This window comes from Diceros bicornis, chromosome 2, assembly GCF_020826845.1.
Source record: "Diceros bicornis minor isolate mBicDic1 chromosome 2, mDicBic1.mat.cur, whole genome shotgun sequence".
NCBI classification, from domain to species: domain Eukaryota; kingdom Metazoa; phylum Chordata; class Mammalia; order Perissodactyla; family Rhinocerotidae; genus Diceros; species Diceros bicornis.
The window spans coordinates 22,675,437-22,693,542 of record NC_080741.1 but is presented as its reverse complement, the minus strand read 5'-3'; the positions used below and the strand labels follow the sequence as shown (position 1 = coordinate 22,693,542).

The 18,106-nt window shown below is 44.1% G+C and overlaps 1 protein-coding gene across 3 annotated transcripts in view; it reads left to right on the top strand.

The window, feature by feature from the left end:
- Positions 1-18,106, top strand: part of RFTN1 (raftlin, lipid raft linker 1) — a 200,834-nt gene that overhangs the window by 156,545 nt on the left and 26,183 nt on the right. For all 3 annotated transcript variants that reach the window (XM_058553634.1, XM_058553614.1, XM_058553624.1), the window contains one exon: positions 3,160-3,275. In XM_058553634.1, the coding sequence (XP_058409617.1) occupies positions 3,160-3,275 (116 nt within the window). The remainder of the gene's footprint in view (positions 1-3,159; positions 3,276-18,106) is intronic.

Genomic DNA, 18,106 nt, shown 5'->3' with positions numbered 1-18,106 from the left:
ACCACAAGAGTACCTGGTACATAATAGGTGCTTAATAGGGTTGGAATGAGTGAGTGGCTGAAAGGTTTTCAGTGTGAACTTGAATGCTTCCAGTAACATGCTGCTCACTCTTCTGAGGCTTTATCATCCATTTTTTAGACTATTGTAAGGAAGGCTTTTCATATTTAGATTGTATTAAAATTTCCCCCCCATAGTTTCTAAAACTTTTTGGTTCTAGTTCTGCCTTCAAGAGCCATGCAGAGAAGAGAAAAGGAAAACTGTTTGTCATCTTTGTTGTATGTTTACTTGTGTTATGCCTGTATGAACTCTTGTACTAACCTTGTAGAAAAGGATAAAAAAGAAAAATCAAATTATACTTAATTCCACCACTCATAACTGCTGCTAGCATTTTATGTGTTTCCTTCAAGTTTCGTCTAACACTTTTTTAACATAAAAATTTACATACACCTCCTACTGTGGTTTTGTATCCTGTCTTTTTCTCCATAGTGTTGTCCCTAAAGCATTTTTCTGAATCATTAAATTCCTGTGATTTTTTTTTCAGGACAGTATAGTATTTAATTGTATGGAAATCTCCTAATTTATTTAACTACTTTTTTATGGTTGAATATTTGGATTGTTGAACATTTAGTCTGTTTATATTTTTAAGAAATTTCTAAGTAATGCTTGTAGATTAATATTTGATGGCATTAGTGGTTATTACTTCAGGATAGACTGAAAGGATTTCTGCTCAAAGAGAATAGACTTTTTTGTTTCAGGCTCTTGAGACATTGTTAAATTGCTGTCTAGAAAGACTGTGCAGTTAAAATTTACTTAGCATAGTAAGCTTTCCATATCACCATACCCTTACCAGCAGTGAGCATTTTCTTTTGAAAATTTGCTAATTTGATAAACAAAAGAGAGAATGAAAATTTTTTTCAATACTGTCATGCACTGCATGATGACATTTCAGTCAATGATGGACTGTATATACGATGGTGGTTCCATAAGATTAGTACCATAGAGCCTAGATGTGTAGTAAGCTATATCATCTTACACTCTATGATGTTTGTACAATGACGAAATTGCCTGAGGAGGCATTTCTCATAACATGTCCCCGTCATTGAATGATGGGGGACATTGAATGACTTGACTTATTTACTGGCTATCAAGAGTGAGTGAGTGAGAGAGAGAATTAATTAGTTTCTCGTGGATGTCCTTTGCCCATTTCTAATGGTATTTTAGTATTTTTAACTCTTGATTTGTAAAAGCTTTTTACATATAAAGTATGTGAAGGGGCCAGCACCATGGTGTGGTGGTTAAGTTCAGCGCCCTCCACTTTGGCAGCCCAGGTTCGTGGGTTTGGATTCTGGCTGCAGACCTACACCACTCTTCAGCCATGCTGTGGCAGTGACCCACATACAAAATGGAGGAAGATTGGCACAGATGTTAGCTCAGGGCTAATCTTCCTCAAGCAAAAAAAACAGAAAGATTGGCAACAGATGTTAGCTCAGGGTGAATCTTCCTCACCAAAAAAAAAAAAAAGAATGTTAAGCTTAGTGATTTATTTATTTGCTTTTGTTGTTGCAAATAATTTTCTCATTTTGATAGCCTTTTGATTTTGTTTATGAGGTCTGTTGGAAGACAAGCTAAAGATTGTTATGTCTTTACATCTGTCCATCTTTTTCTTTGTGACTGCTGGAAAATGCTGGCAGTTCCTGAACTCCAGTATGATTCAGAGAACTTTCTGAATTTGTCTCCCTTCCCTCCCTGAAAAAAAAGGTCACATTATTATGTGAATTATCCTTTTAAAATAAAAATAGTATATCGTTAAACACATTTTTTATGTGTACTGCCTTAACAAAATACCACAGATGGAGTGCCTTAAACAGTAGACATTTATTTTCTCATAGTTCAGGAGGCTAGAAGTCCATGATCAAGGTGCTGGCAAATTCGGTTTCTGGTGAGGCCTCTATTCCTGCCTTGCAGACAGCTACTTTCTCTCTGTGTCCTCGTGTGGCCTTTCCTCCATGCAAAAGGGGGGTGGCTCTGGTGTCTCTTCCTCTTCTTATGAGGACATCAGTCCTATCAGATTAGGGCCCACCCTTATGACCTCATTTACCTTAATATCTCCCTAAAGGCCCTATCTCCAAATACAGTCACTTTGGAGGTTAGAGCTTCAACATATGAGTTGGCGGGGGACACAGTTCTGTCCATAACAGAATGATTGAGCTGTAATTCGTAGGCTAGAATCTAGGGACCGAGAGGAATTCTCTGCCCACAACCCCATTTCACAGATGAGAGACCAAGCTCCTGAAAGTGGTCCCATTGCTTTTCATGATAGAGCACGGACCCAGACTACCTTCTTCTAAGTCCAGTCCTCTTTCCCGCAATTTCTTATCTAAATGAATCCAGGGCCGTTAGGAGCCATTAACCAAAACAAGGGCTGAAAGCCCCTCCCTTGATGTCTTCTGCTGTGGCAAGGACCCCGTTGTAAGTTTCCTTATAACGTTGTTGCCTAAAGCAGTTCTTGAGTCATGCTGTATGTTTAGTGTCCATTGTTGAATCATGCAGAACTCAGAACCTGGTCCATGGATGGGAGCCGTGCCCAAGGAAACATTTTCAGTGGTAAATCATTCAGGAAAATTCCCCCTTCCCCCAAATCCCACCTCTTGACAAGAGCTGCCTGAAGTGTTGTCTGTACAGCAGCCCGCATCATGGGAACTTCCAAGAATCAACGCGTCTAGAACGGGTCTGACAAGCTCAGATCTGGTGTGTTATATCTATCCCCCTGTAAAAAAAAAAAATCTCTTCCACCTAAATATAGTTTTCTTCTAAAAACTGTCTCCAATGACTGTGTTTTACCCTGAATAGTTTCTCCCCAGTGCATCCTGCCACTGGAGCGTGAAAAGGAAGGTAAACGCGTGAAATCAAATGGTGATTGCTAACAATGAAATTTGGGCTCATAAAATCAAGGATATTATTCAAAACTGCGAGGTAAATTAGTCTCATTCATTCTGATGGGGCTAGACTCTATGGCTGTGTGTGCCTTCTTTAATTAACATGCTGAAAAGATGTTCTGATTGGGATTATTAATGAATGCAGTGAAAATTTTTGCTGCTTGCAAGGCTTCTGCCACAGACGGTTTACAGAACCCCCCCCCGCCCGTTTCTTTTTCCACAGATTCCTTACACGGCCTGACAGATGGAGTATTCATCTTTGAAGCTGTTTCCACAGAAGATAGCAAAACCATGCAGGGCTATGATGCTATTGTTGTCGAACAATGGACAGTCCTGGAAGTAAGTGGGGGATTGGCAGGGGCGCTTCTTGTGTTTGGACGGTGATTCTTTTACCCGCTGGCTGGACCTGACCGTGGCTGCTGCTCAGCTGTGGCTTTTCTCTGCCGGGTAGTGTGACCTGGGGAGACCTGAGGAGGACCCCTTGCGTCCTTTCTTGCCCCTCTTTTTCCACCCTCCAGGTGGGGGGGGTGGGCCCCGCTTTCCCCTTTCGGTAGGAAAAACACTTTGTGTGTGCTGGACCATTGGGTGGAAGGAGATTCTTCCTTCATGAATTTGCGTAGAACTAAAAACTGTAAGTGACATGAATGAGGTGAACACACAGTTTGTGGCCTCCATGGTAATAACAGCAACATCATTATTAGAGGTAGACCCTATGGCTCCCTCTGCCAAGTATGCATACGTGCTCACTTAACTTCAGAGTAAGCCTATGAAGTAAGTAATGTGACAGCCCCTGTTTTACAGATGAGGAAACTGAGGCACAGAGAAGTTAGGTCCCTGGCCCAAGGTACACATTAAGTGCTGAAGGGTGTCTTTGAGAAATGTTGACCCATGAGGCCACCAAATTGCTGTGGGCAGAGGAATTCCTCAAACCACGTTCCTCTGGGCCCTTAGAAGAGCTGGTTTATTTCTGAGATTCACTGGGGTGTACTTTAAAGGCATTTCTCTACCTGTGGAAGCCTGGGCTTTTTCGAGTTGTCTCTTGTCCACCCAGGATCTGGGATGTAAAGGGAGAAGCTGTTTGAACAGAGAGGACTGGTTCCTGAACGCTCTCGCGTAAGCCCTGAAAGAGCACAGGGTTGGCATCACTCTGCGGCACCCCTGCCAACCGCTCTCTGTGCCAAAGTAAGACAGATGTGGATGCAGCTCTTTGTGAGGAATGTGGGGCCCCAGGAACCCCCAGACAGCAGTGCTCGCCACACCCTGTGCCCTTGGAACTGCAGCCTGGAGGCGAGTCTCTCATCTGGTTGCTGGGCCGGGGTGCCCCAAGGACTCTGTTACCCAGCCTTTTAGCCCGCAGCAGTTCTGAGCAGGCGTGAAGTGGGGAGGAGGGCTGTGGGGGGCATGCCTGCATCTCAACAGTGATGGGAAATAACTGCTTGCAAGTGTGACAGCAATGGACTAAACTGTGGTAATCAGACACAGGAATTCCAAAAACACAGCATCCAGGACAGTTAGGATAGGGGCCAGGAGTCCTGAGGGCATGTGGAGTAAGGACGGTAAGGAGTCAGATGATGCCCTGGTTTGTGATCAGGCTCCACCGGTTACTCCCATCTGACCTTAGTCCCAGTGCACCTCCACGCCCCTAACTGGAAATGGGGTGCAAAGGAAATGAGGCTCAGTCTGAAAGGTCATGTCCTCTCTCGGGACCCTAAGCTTCCTCAACTGTAAGGTGGAGGCAGTGCCGTTCATCCAGCCCACCACAAGTAGGAGAGTGAAGGCTCCAGGTGATGGTGAAACATGAAATGACAGGGGTAGCAGTCGAGGATCAGGACCCCATGAACACAGTCCACACTCAGTTTGCTCTGTAACACTCGGCTATCAGCAAGCCATGCATGGCTGCACCAACAATAGGTGCGTGTGCGGAAGCAATTAGCAGGCCATGGAGACGTGTGTAAAAATCTCTTGCTGTCTGCATGTTACAACAGCTGTTTAAGGGAGGGCATTGTGGTTTCCTCAAGAAAGATGACTTTATGGCAAAGATCCAAAATCATTCTCAAAGTCTGGTCCCAGGACCAGCAGCATCAGCATCACCTGGGAAGTTGTTTTAAATGCAGAATCTTGGGCCCCACCTGGGACTTACTGAATCAGAAACTCTGCAGATGGGGCCCAGTGATCTGTGTTTTCATAACCCTCCAGTTCCTCATGCACACTCGATTTGAAGAAGCAGTATCTAAAAGTACAGTACAGGGGCCAGTTTTGCCAGATGTCTGTAGTGTGTTATTTGATGAAGGGGTGATGGAAAAAGTACTCCAGTCATTTGTCTGTCTTTAGCCTTTGAAACTAACTGTGACCTTGATGGGTAACTGAATGCATACTACCTGAAATGTCTGTGGGAAGGAGATAAGGTTACAAACTAAAATAAGGACGCTGTTGTCTTTTTAATTCAAAAAGAGGTCGATTTTATGGGTTAAGAAGGTTAAGGTTTATCAGGTTAAGAAGTTAGATCATTTATTCAGAAACTTTTCCTGGATATGCAGATTGGTTTCCATTAGGTTTACTTGTCAATTTTATTTCTTTCTCACATATTTGAACTTTTTTCCTCTTATTTTTGTGCATTAATCTAGCATTAATCTATTTGGCGATATTAGTTTTGGGTCGTGTTGTCATCATCCCGTGTCCCATCTTTGTGACTGCAGGTGAGCACTCACACACCTACACAAACACACATGCACACACTCACACACTCGCTTCAGGAATGCGTTGGCTTTTCCCCAGGAATCCTTGGAAATGAAGTAGAGGTTTAAAGCTGTGATGGGCCCAGTGGTGTGCACCAGCTTGCAAAGCCAGTTCTGTGCATCTCTTCCCAACTCCATTTTCAGTGACAGATTCATTCAGATCGGTAGCTTGAAATTGGCCATGGTGGAAGTATTACACCACTGAAATTGGCAGACGCTAGAAATTAGATCCCCCGCCCCCCCGCACAAGAGGCAGTTGTAAGCATTTACTGGCACACCACTGAATGGGCCTTTATTTCATCACATTTCCACGTTATGATATACAGGTGTGGCTGGCATCCAGTTAGGCAGAAACAGATTTTCTTAATTATCATGATAGTGACGAGAAGTGGATTAATGGTTTTGATGTTGTTCTTCACCAATTTTCCCTACACAAGTCTTCAGACCTGCTCTTCTCTCTGATGTCTTTGGAGCATCCCTGTATTTCCCACAGTGGAAACAGACTCCTGTCCGTTTTAGCCGTGTCAGCCTCTGAGGTTACCATCTCTCAAGGGCAAAAGGAGGGGAGAACTCTTCTGGGCAGACTGTACCCCTTGGTGTATGAGTTTCTCTTTCTCTTTGCAGCTGGTGTAGGCAGCCTTGGAGTCAGCTCATAGGTCACCTCCTCCAGGAAGCCTGTCAGACTCCTTCAGGACTAAAGACCATTCCTCTGTGTTCCCAAAATTCTGTGTGCATACTCTTGTCAGGCTCCTATTCTAATCATTGTTATTTATTTATCCCCTTTCTTCCCTTCACTGTGACTTTGTTGGCCTGGAGATATTCATCTTTGTTCTCCAGGGCACCCAGTAAAGGCTTCCTGAATTGGGTTGGAGGCCTTTTGGTTCAGCCCAAGGGTAGACCAACATTTCTCGGAATTGAGCTTGTATCATAATCACCTTGAAAGCTTTCTAAACACAGCTATCCAGGCTGTCCCCCCAGAGTGTCATATTCAGCCCGCTTAGAGAATCCCTGCCTTAGAGGAACCACGTGTATCCAGCTGTGACACCCAGCCCAGCAGTGTCCCGTCCAGGGCCAGTTTGCCCATGACTCAGCTCTTTCAAGAGACTCTGTCAGACCCCCACTCTGACCACAGACAGCCACCCTTCTGCATGCCCCCTCCAGGCCTGTGGGTGTTTATCCAGCTCCCTCACCTTCCACCCTGGAGACCCAGCTACTTCCTCTCTTCCCCACTCTTTTGGCCTCTGGGAAGGTCTTTCCTGTTCAAGCCCGGGGCAGGTCCCTCTTGGCTTCTGATTGACCCTGCTTTTCTGGCAACCACTGTCCTCCCAGGCCAGCCCATGAACTCCTGGGCTTTGACCACAAAACCTCTCTGACCAGCTGCTTCTATCTGCTCACAGTTGGGACTGACTTGTCCCTTTCCTGCCTCTTTACTCCTGTGCATATTAATGTCCTCAGCTCTGTGTGCCAGTGTGCCATTCCCTCTCTACACACACACACCCACACTCACAAAAACTGTACCTAGCTCTTCACAGCTCTGCAAACAGTGCAGTCTGTTGGAGAAAGAATGTAGATTGTCGAGTCTGGCCTGGGTGTGTATCCTGGCTTTCTAATTCCCAGCTGAATAACTAACTGAGTGGATGAAAAGTAGACTGCTCCCTTTTTGTTTTTCTATTTTTAGTTGGATAAATGGGGACACTGGTAACAACGTCTCAAATTTGATGAGAATTAAAAGAGGTAATATATTAAAAGGTTATGAATGTAGTACTTGGCATAAATAGCACTTTCCTTTATCAGTCACCTGGTATCATCAATAAGAAAGATCCTCTCCCGATGGTCTTGATCTTGTTGTAAAAGCACAGAGGAGGTTGGGCTCAGGAGAGTGCGGAGTCCAATGCAAATAATTGCATTTTTCTCAGTTGGAAACCTACAGCCTACAATTAAAGGCAGTTGTGAGTGGGATAAAAGTCCACCCATAAGGCATTTATTAGGGGTGTTTTGTGCATCTTTTCCTCTCCAGTGTCAAACAGACTGGATGGAGGACATGGTTCTTTGGCATGTTGTGGGAATCTCTCCTCTGGTCCCTAATGCTACCCCAGACTCCTCCACAGAGGCTTTAGATGGCCCCATTATTCCGTCTAACATGTCACCATCTTGTCCCTGAAGGAATCACGAGGGGCTTGGTAAGATGCATTTCTGTAACTGAAATCCACTCTGGGCATACTTCCACCCTACCTGTCCCATGACCCTGTTCCACAACATATTAGGTCCCACTTGTTCTTCGTGAACTTCTGCAGGCTTCTGGGGATTAATCTTTTGTTTCCAAAGGCCCCCAACCCTCTCTTTTACAACCCCCCTACAATTTGCCAGGAGTAACATCAATTGCTATGGTATCTAGAATTTACCACCTTCTGCTCTGACAAGGGAGCCAATATTTGTTCTTTTTAAACCATCTGGCATTTCTTTTTCATTGCCACAGTTTCTCCAAGATAATTATTTTGGTTCTGAGATCATAGCCTTTAGTGCCAAAGACAGCAGTCCTCTGCCTTTTTCCTGTGATACAGAAGATCTTTCCGTGAACGATCACTGCCGTGACAGGACCAGGACTGAAGACACCAGCCCCTCCCGGGCTGTAACTCCACTCTTCTTCCAGCCCCGAGCAAATCACAGCACAGAGGAGGCCTGCAAGGTCGTCAGATAACCTCAGATCTATGCCAGCAGCTCTCTCAGTGCTTTCACTCGCGTCAGACTCCTCGTGTCCCCTCTCAGCTTCGACAGTGACACACTAGTGTGCTGAGTGGTATGCCTGAGCACCTCTTCCTTAAGACATAGCTCATCTAGTCTCGATGGATTTTAAATTCATCATCTAAAATTTTGAGGTTTGTTTTGGAGGGCAGGTTGCCAAGCTCTATTAAAATTTTTTTTTTTTTTTTTTTTTTAGCAAGAGCTTTTTTCTTTTTTCTGTTTTTTTTTTGTGAGGAAGATCAGCCCTGAGCTAACGTCCGTGCTAATCCTCCTCTTTCTGCTGAGGAAGACCGGCTCTGAGCTAACATCTATTGCCAATCCTCCTCCTTTTTTTTTTTCCCCCCAAAGCCCCAGTAGATAGTTGTATGTCATAGTTGCACATCCTTCTAGGTGCTGTATGTGGGACGCGGCCTCAGCATGGCTGGAGAAGCGGTGCGTCGGTGCGCCCCCGGAATCCGAACCCGGGCCGCCAGTAGTGGAGCGCGTGCACTTAACTGCTAAGCCACAGGGCCGGCCCTCTATTAAAAATTTTAAATGTGCACCCATGAGTACCCATGACTCAGCAAGTCCATACCTCACGTCCATCTCTTGTAGAGAAACAAATACATTTGTTCACAAAGAAATCATATACAAGGACATTATTTCAGCATTATTAGTAACAGAAAAAAGGAAACAAGGTACATGTCCCTCAGTAGGAGATTGGTTAAATAAAGGATGGTACATCCTTATTATGGATGTGGTCATTCTGTATAAATTGACATGGAAGGAACTCCAGCAAAGGTTGTTAAGTCAAAAAACAAGTTGCAAAATGATACTGTGATGATTAATTTTATGTGTCAACCTGGCTAGCCTATGGTACCAAGTTGCTTGGTCAAACACGCATCTAGATGTTGCAGTAAAGGTATGTTTTAGATGTGATTAACATTCAAATCAGTAGACTTTGAGTAAAGCAGATTACTAATCCTCCATGATGTGGGTGGGCCTCATCAAATCAGTTGAGGGCCTTAAGAGACAACCTCCCCTGCAGACTTTGGACTTGCCAGCCCCCATAATCACATGAGCCAATTCTTCGAAATAAATCAATCTCTCCCTCTTTATATATATATATATGCATATATATAAGTATAGATATCTCTCTCTCTCTATCTCCTGTTGGTTCTGTTTCTCGAGAGAATCCTGACTAGTACAGATACAAACAGTGTGATGCCATTAATGGGGAAAAACTTCACAAAACAGTATGATGTATTTCCTCTGGGTATATGCAAATGCAGAACAAAGGCCTGGAAGGGCACCCATCAACCTGATAACAGTGGTTACCTGTGACCTGGAATTAAAGGATGGGAGGTTGCTTTGTCTGTAATATTTTCATTTTTATATAAATACTCATTTAACTGTGTAATTAAATATTAATTGTTAAAAGATCACTAGTTATATCTCACCTCATCCTTTTTTCTCTTAGACTTTAGATAGACTTATTTTCTCCTTGTAGAAAAGAAAGTAAAACAGGAGTTGAGTAATTTTACTTTTTATTGTCTTCAACATCTCCTTTTTCTGTACAGCTTCTTGCTTTGAACATAATTAAAAAGGTGTGTGTACGCGTATATATGGATGTGGTCACATGCATCTCGTCTCAGTCTAGGCTTAGCTTTCCTCCTCCTTTTTTGGGTTTGCCTCACTTTTGTCACCATCCCTGGAGGGTCAGGGACCTCCCTTCTGTCCTCAGACATCCACCCTCATCAATCTCTACAGACTTCTGATTTCCTTAGTTGCCTCCAGCTTTTGTTCTAGAGTGACACGTCCACCTGGAGCCAGCTTCCCTTCCAGCATTTCTGGCCACGGCGCCATATTGAACTTTCCCCTGAACTTTGGAAGTCCTTGTGCTTCTTGGCCCTGGAAAGGGCCTCTGGCGCTCTTTGCTGTCAGGATCTTGGCGGGGACAGCTTAGTTTGTACGGTCTGTGTTTGCCAAGTAAGTCACTCCTCTTCCCCAAATAATAGAGACTGTATTTAAAAACAGTGACCCAAAAAAGCCACCAGCAGGTCATTGAGTCCCGACTTCTGATCTGAATCTTTGACCCTGTGCTGGGGTGGTGGGCCCCTGCGTGCCATCTGTCCCTCTTTCTTCTTTTTCAGACAGAATGTTCCCTCTGCCTCCTTGGCAGCAGCACTTGGCTTGGGGTCGTGAAATGTCACGTGGATTGTAGCAGTGGCAGGACACAGAGATGATGGGCTATTGGGTCAAAAGCAGCCCTCCCGCTTCCCAGGGGTGGCTGGTACTCATGGAAGATTATGTAGGAGTAAAAATAGTTTAAGGTGAAGGGTATCAGTGGGTACAAAACAGAGAACTCTTAGGGAATTGGGAAACCCTGGAGGGTCAGAGAGAGCGATCTCTCTTTGCTGCCCTGGGACAGCAACACAGAGGGATGTTTGCTGAACCCCTGCCCTCGAGGAGCATCCAGGTGAGAAGAAGACTTCCTGCAAATAAGTAGCAAGGCATTCAGTGCTGCTGACAGGACAGAAGTGCCCTGGGAGAACGTGGAGGCTGACCCAGGCCTCTGGACCCAGTGGGCTTCAGCGGGGTGTTGACCGTCAGGATGTGGATGAGTCAGGGGGGTTGGGGGGCGGTTCCTGCCGGGGGGAAGTGGCAAGAGCAGAGGCAGACCAGAAGAGAAAACACATGTATTAATTTTTTTCACCATTAGAACACGTAGTGGATAACATCCGTGTTCTTCTAGATCCCCCGGATCTCTTTTAACCAATGTGCTTTCACTCCCAGCAGCCCGCGCCTGTGCCTCCTGGCTGACCCTGCCCCCAGGGCTCCCGGAGCCTGCTTTGCGCAGGCAAGGACAGCCAGAAGTGCCTAGAGGTTCAGATGCCCCCGAGGTAGTCCTTGTCTGTGACTGACTGGGTGTATGAAAGCCCAGCTCCCTTGTCTCAGGTCGGGACACTTCTGAGCACAACTTACCCTGCAGAGCTTCCCCCTGGGACAACGCTAAGCTGCTGTCCAGGAGACACTGCAGAAACCTGTGACCTTGCTTGGCTTCTGCTTTTAGTCCGGCTTTCCCCACCCCCTCTCTGGGAGCAGCGCCTTAGTAAGTTACTTGCGGTAAATCCTCCTCTCAGGGTCTGCTTCTGGGGAACCTGGCTAAGATAGAATATATCTTAAAAAAAAATTCCATGTGATAATGTGAATTATGTTGCAAATTGAGATAAAATATTATTGTGAGTTTTATAATAATCTTAAACAAAACTCTTATAGTCCAAAAGTGTATATATTAAAAAATGAATCTTCCTCCCCGCTCTGGCCCTCTGTTCTCTAGTTCTCCTTTCCCAGAGGCAGCTCCTCCCTGAGATACAGAGAGGTGGGTGTACACACATAGACATACGTGTGGTAGGCTGAGCAGTACCCTCCAACACTGTTAGGTACTAAGCCCTGGAACATGTAAATGTTACCTTATTTGGAAAAAGGATTTTTGCAGATGTGATTAAAGTTAAGGATCTTGAGATGGGAGACTATCCTGCATTATATGGATGTATTGACACAAAATAACCCATAGCCATTCTATAGATAAGAGAAATAAGGTGAGTTTACTTGAGCCAGAGTGAGGATTATAACCCTGGAAGGCCTTAGAAAGCCTTCCAGAGTAGCATGGTTTTCAGTACAGTCTTATATCTTTTTAGGACAAAGAACATACATGAAACACACCCAGGATACATTTTCATCAAAGTTTCAAAGAGATATTTAGTTGCAGATTAGCAGGTCAACATGACCCTGTTGGTGGGAAAGATAGTCGACTAATCCGGGCATTACCAATAGGGCATAGGAGAAATATGCATTCTTATCTCAAGAGAGTGTATTCTTTACTTTAATGGTTAAAGCAGATGTACAATGTATGTTTGACAGGCCGTAAGTCAGGCTTCTTTAGTTCAAGCCGAATCAGTTTTGAACCCGAATAGTTACCCCATATACCTTGATATGTGAAAATCTCTTGTCAGGTGAATCCTAGAAACAATCGTATGTATCCCTATAAGAGGGGGGCAGAGGGGGATTTTACACACAGAGGATGTGAAGGGGATGTGAGAGCAGAGTAGAGAGAGATTTGAAAATGCTGGTCTTGAAGATTGGAGTGATGCAGCCACCAGCCAAGGAATGCCAGCAGCCACCAGAAGCTGGAAGAAGCAAGGAATAGATTCTCCCCTAGAGCCTCCAGAGGCAGTGTGGCGCTGCTGACACCTTGATTTTAGCATAGTGATACAGACTTCGGACTTTTGGCCTCCAGAACTGTGAGAGAATAAATTTCTATTATTGTAAGCCACCAAGTTTGTGGTCGCTTGTTACAACAGCCCTAGGAAACCCATACAACACGCATGGACATGGCCCTGTGGTGTGTACTTGGCAGTATGTCTGCATTTGTGGTCGAGGCAGGAGCCTGGGTTTGCAGTGGGTTGAAGGGGGCCATGGTGGGGATCTCACCAGAGAGCTGTGCATCCAGACAGTTGGCCCTGAAGTGGTGTGTGTTTGGACAGATGAGGCGGAATGGGGGAAAGGCAGACAGAAGCCTGGGGGAGAGGTCCCAAGGTGAGAGAATAAGGGTGGGGGTCATGGGTATCGGTTAGGATGCGTTCCTCTGTCAATAGCAGAATATCCAACTAGAAGTGACTTAAACAGTAGGGATTTTTCATCTCATCTCACCGAGCAGGAAGTCTGGAGGAAGGTGGGGTCGTTGCAGAGTCAGCTTTTTCAATGGCTTAAAGACATCATCAGGGACCCAGGTGCTGTCACCTTTCTGCTTTCTGGTCCTCAGCTTGTCTGCCAGGTGTCTTCTCATGATCCTAATCCCATAGTTGCTGCAGCAGTTCCAAGCATCTCATGCGAACATGATGACAGTGGGAAGAACAGAGGCATTTCCTGCCATGTGCCCTTTTTTATTAACAAGTAAAACCTTTCCCAGAAACCCCCAAGCAGAGTTCCCCTCAGGGCCCATTGGCCAGGGCTGGGTCACAGACCCATGTCACTGTCAAGGATCACAGTTAGCTGGGACTGGAGAGGGTGTCAGCTAGGAAGGGGGACCCGGGCTACCAAGTGGCTATTGGCTTTGGCAGCCCACAGTGTTTGCCACTGAGTAGGACTAGAAAGGCAGGGGATGCTCTCAGAGGTATTTTAAAGAAGACTAGACTTGGTAACAGCTCGAATAGTGGGATGACGAAAGGAAGAATTTGACTTTTAATCTCTATCTGCGCTTTTTTCTTCCATAAACTCAACTCTCCTGTTCTCTCAGACACCCATATTTCACTTCCTGTACAAAATTTAGTTATACACATAAGTTAGACCTTTTAAAATATTTATGCAATAAATAAATATTGAGTTCCTACTGTGTGTCAGGCACTGTGAAAACACGATGAATGGAGGAAATTCGAATAGAAAGGATTGATTCCTTTAACTGGAGGGAAGGAGTGCAGACATTAAGAATGAATGCCCACCCCCTGGCCTTTCCACATCCATAAATAATTTCTCTTTGTTGTCAAGCTTCCTGAGGGGTGGTGAAAGGCACTAAATCACCACGAACCTTTTAAAGCTGAAGATGGGGGTGAGGCAAGTGTGCGTTATGCTGAAGATCATGGGGCACCGTGAATTTAGGGCCTTGCCACAGAAGAAGGGGGGCTGAAGGCAATCGTCACATTTTCACAATCTTGTGACAAATGCATTTAAAAAAAAATAGCGTACTTTAAAACATTCAATGCATGCCACAGAAATACGAGGAGGAGGCAACCCTCAGTGTGGTAAGAAGGGCTTGACCTTTAGGTTTCCCAGTGTGTTTGAGATTAGAAGGGGGGAAGATGATTCTATAAAAACTTGAAACATCTGCACAAACTTGCAGCTTCTCTAGGTCAGAAATCCAGGTGGGCTCAACTGAGTTCCCTACTTGGGTCTCACAAGTCTGAAATCGGGTTGGCAGGGGTTCATTCCTTATTGGAGTCTCTGAAGGAAGAATCTACTCCCAAGCTCATTCAGGTTGTTGGCCAAATTCAGTTACTTTCGGTTGTAGGACTGACGTCCTTGTTCCCTTGCTGGCTGCCAGCCAGGGGCTGGTCTTTGCTCCTAGGGGCTGCCCACATTCCTTCTCATGATTTCCATGTGGCCCCCTATAAGAATTTGTTAAATGCATACGCAGTCTGGGAGCCACAGGTGAGGACAGGGCAAATGATTCTCCAAGAAGAACTCAGTATTTTAATCAATGAGTGTAGAGGGTTGGAGAGCTTTCTTGTAGTTAAGTGATAATTCATTGCCACTCCTTGGAATTTGTTCTTTTTGAAATTTACATGGCCAAGAATTTTAGTAAAAGTAAATGAAAAGGAAGGGCCTATGGATGGAGCAAAGCTGGTTGAGAGGTTGCACTTGGAAGGACATGCTTTAATTGGAGGGAAGTCTTTGTTCATGGCCCCTATGACACCATCCTGTGCCTTGTCCTGTTTCAATCTTTTTCACTGGCTGGTGTAGAGATCTAGAAGGTGGTGGACCTGTGGAGACCCAAAGCTGGGGGGCCACGGAGTGTATTGGGTGGCCATCAGGATCTAAAGAACATGGATGCTCCTGGGCTCCGCAAGAACATTCCAGTGGGGCACGGGGGAAGAGGATCAAGGGCATGTTTGAGTGGAGAATGGGGAAGATTCTGGACAACCCACCCATACCAACATCAACCAGAGCTGCTTTTTCTGAATCTGTCCATTTTTACCTGTGGGGTTTCTAACTTAGATTACAATTGATGTTTATGGAAAGCATTCCGCTACTTTAAAAAAAGGAAAAGAAACAAAACCATAAACCTTGAAAATTACTTATCTAGTCCAGCTTTTTTGAGTAGGTTTCCTTGACTTCTTAAACGCCTTCCAGTCTCATTATCTATTAGTTTATCAATGTTGGATCAAAACCAGCCCAATAAAATATAATGGGATACATTTAAGTATCAAAAAAAAAAATCAATTGCATTTAAGTTCAAAAAAATTAGTAATGCAGAATGGAGAAATACCTGATTTGACAGGAATTCTAATGAAAAAGAGTTTAATAAGGATGAACAGTGTACCTACTACTCCCCTCCAAATGCTCCAGATGCCCTGGGCTATGACAAAGTGGGGTTTTCCAGATCACACCCTGTGTTGCTTTGTCCCTCCATTTGTGTTCTCTCCTGCCCTCTGCTGAGTCCCCCCTCCACCTCAAGTCTTCACCTTTGAGGTCCTCACCCTCCTTGGCCCAACTCTTTGTGGATTCATCTTTGATACCATCAGCTGGATTTGCTCTCCCTTCCTTGTGGCACTTAGCATGTTCCACTTTACTTTAGAGCTATTTAATTTTTAAATTGCTATGCAAACTCCTTGAGTCAGGTACTAGCCATTCCTGATATTCATGTTGCCTGGATCCAAATTAATTCCTTTCATGTTACAAGTTTTCAACAAACATTGCTTGAGTGAATACTGAACAACATGAGGTTACTGCTACTTATAAAAGAGAACTGGCCATATTTGTGAAAATGCGCACAGAAGGCACTAATCCCTCTGTTCTTCAGTCTGGTGCCGGCTGACTTGGAGTCTTGTGTCCCCCACAACTGCCATATTTGATGAGAAACACAGACAGATTGTGGGATGGACAGAACAGAGGGACAGCAATGGAGGATATGCCTGGAAATGATTGAAAACAATTGGGCATATTTATGTTGGAGGAGGAAAAAATAAGGCAGATAGCTGGCTCCATATCTTTGAAAGGCCAATCTATGATAAAAGAGCTAGACTCTGTTTCCTTGATTGCAAGGGAAAAACTAGGTCCCTCTGGAGAGCTCTTACGGAACCATTCAGCAATGGAAGTGGCTGGGCCCACGGCTGTCAGCTCCCAGGTACAGAGTGATGCAGATGTTCAGTCGCCATCTCTCTGGAGTGACGTAGGTGGTCCTCCTGCTTCGGGCAGGAAGCACCAGAGCAGTGGTTCACATGCCCTGTCGATCCTCAGAATCACTTGTTAAAAATACATATTCCCAGGCACCACCCCTGGAGATTCAGAGTTAGTAGGTCTGGGGGTGGAGATCAGGGATCTGCATGTTAAAAATCTAGTCATCCCAGAACCACTGGACTGGAGGACCACCTTGATCCCTTCCAGCTTTAATAAGCAGGGATGCATGGTTCACCCATTGCTTGTAAGTCAGCAGCCCCTTTGAGGCAGAATTCTTAAAGGTACTCTTCAGCTGAGGTGGAAGGTATCTCTTTGCTTACATCATTTGGCAAATTAGACTGAAGAAGGCTCAGGAGCTAGCCTAATGAGGCCAAGACATCTGTTCTTCAATTTTTATAACTCTTTTTTTCTTTTTACAAAAGTGATGCATGGACACTTCCTCAAAGTGTTGAGCATAGTTACCACATGAGCCAGCAGTTCCCCTCCTAGGAGTATATTCAAGAGAAATGAAAACATAGGTCTACATAAAAACCTATACATGAGTCTTCATAGCAGCATTATTCATAATATCCGCAAAGTGGAGACAATCCAGATGTCCATCAAGTGATGAATAAATAAACAAGATATGATCTATCCATACAATGGAATATTATTCAACTATAAAAATGTATGAAGTATGAATACATGTTACAACATGGATGAACCTTGAAAATATTACACTAAAGTGAAAGAAGCCAGTCACAGAAGACCATATATTGTATGATTCCGTTTATATGAAATGTCTGGATTAGGCAAATCTATAGAAACAGAGAGTAGATGGGTGGTTTCCTAGGGGTGGTGGGGGGAAAGGAGAGTGACTGCTAATGGGTACAAGAATGTTTGGGGGGTGATGAAAATGTTCTAAATTTAGACCACAGTGATGGTTGCAGAACTCTGTGAATATATTAAAAACCATTGAACTGTGTACTTTAAATGGGTGAATTTTTAGATATGTCAATTATATCTCAAGATGTTTTTAAGAAGTGATACATGTAATTGAAGACAGTTTAGAAAATACAAATAAGGAAAAGAAAGCAAGAGCCAGCCCTGATAGCCTAGCAGTTAAAGTTTGGTGCTCTCCACTTTGGTGGCCGGGGTCCGGTTCCTGGTCATGGAACCACACCACCCATCTGTCAGTAGCCATGCTGTGGTGGTGGCTCACATAGAAGAACTAGAAGGACTTACAACTAAAATATATAACTATGTACTGGGGCTGTGGGGAGGGGGAAAAAACAAAAAAAGAGGGAAGATTGGCAACAGATGTTAGCTTAGAATGAATCTTTTCCAGCAAAAAAAAAAAAAAGAAAAAGAAAAAAGTTAAAAAAAAAAAAAAAAAGGAAAGCAAAAATCATCCTACTCTCATCATCACTGAAAAGAAAGCCGCATAACATCTTGGTGTGTATTCTTCTAGTATATATATTCTGTCTATATTTGCATTTTTTTGAAAAAAATGGGATCATGCTGTTGCTACTTCATTTTAAATGGCTGTAAAATATTGCAGTATATGAACAATCATATCTTAATTTATTTAATTAGTTTTCTATTGGTAGATTTTATATGGTTTCCATTTTCTTGCCCTTGTAAACCATGAATATTCTTTAGCTTTATCATTGTGCTTCATATGACTTTTTGACTGAAAGGTCCATACTTTTTTAAGCTAGCTATTTTTTATCCCTTGGAAACAAATTTTACTTCTGATTTCACCTTGAAAATTCTTGA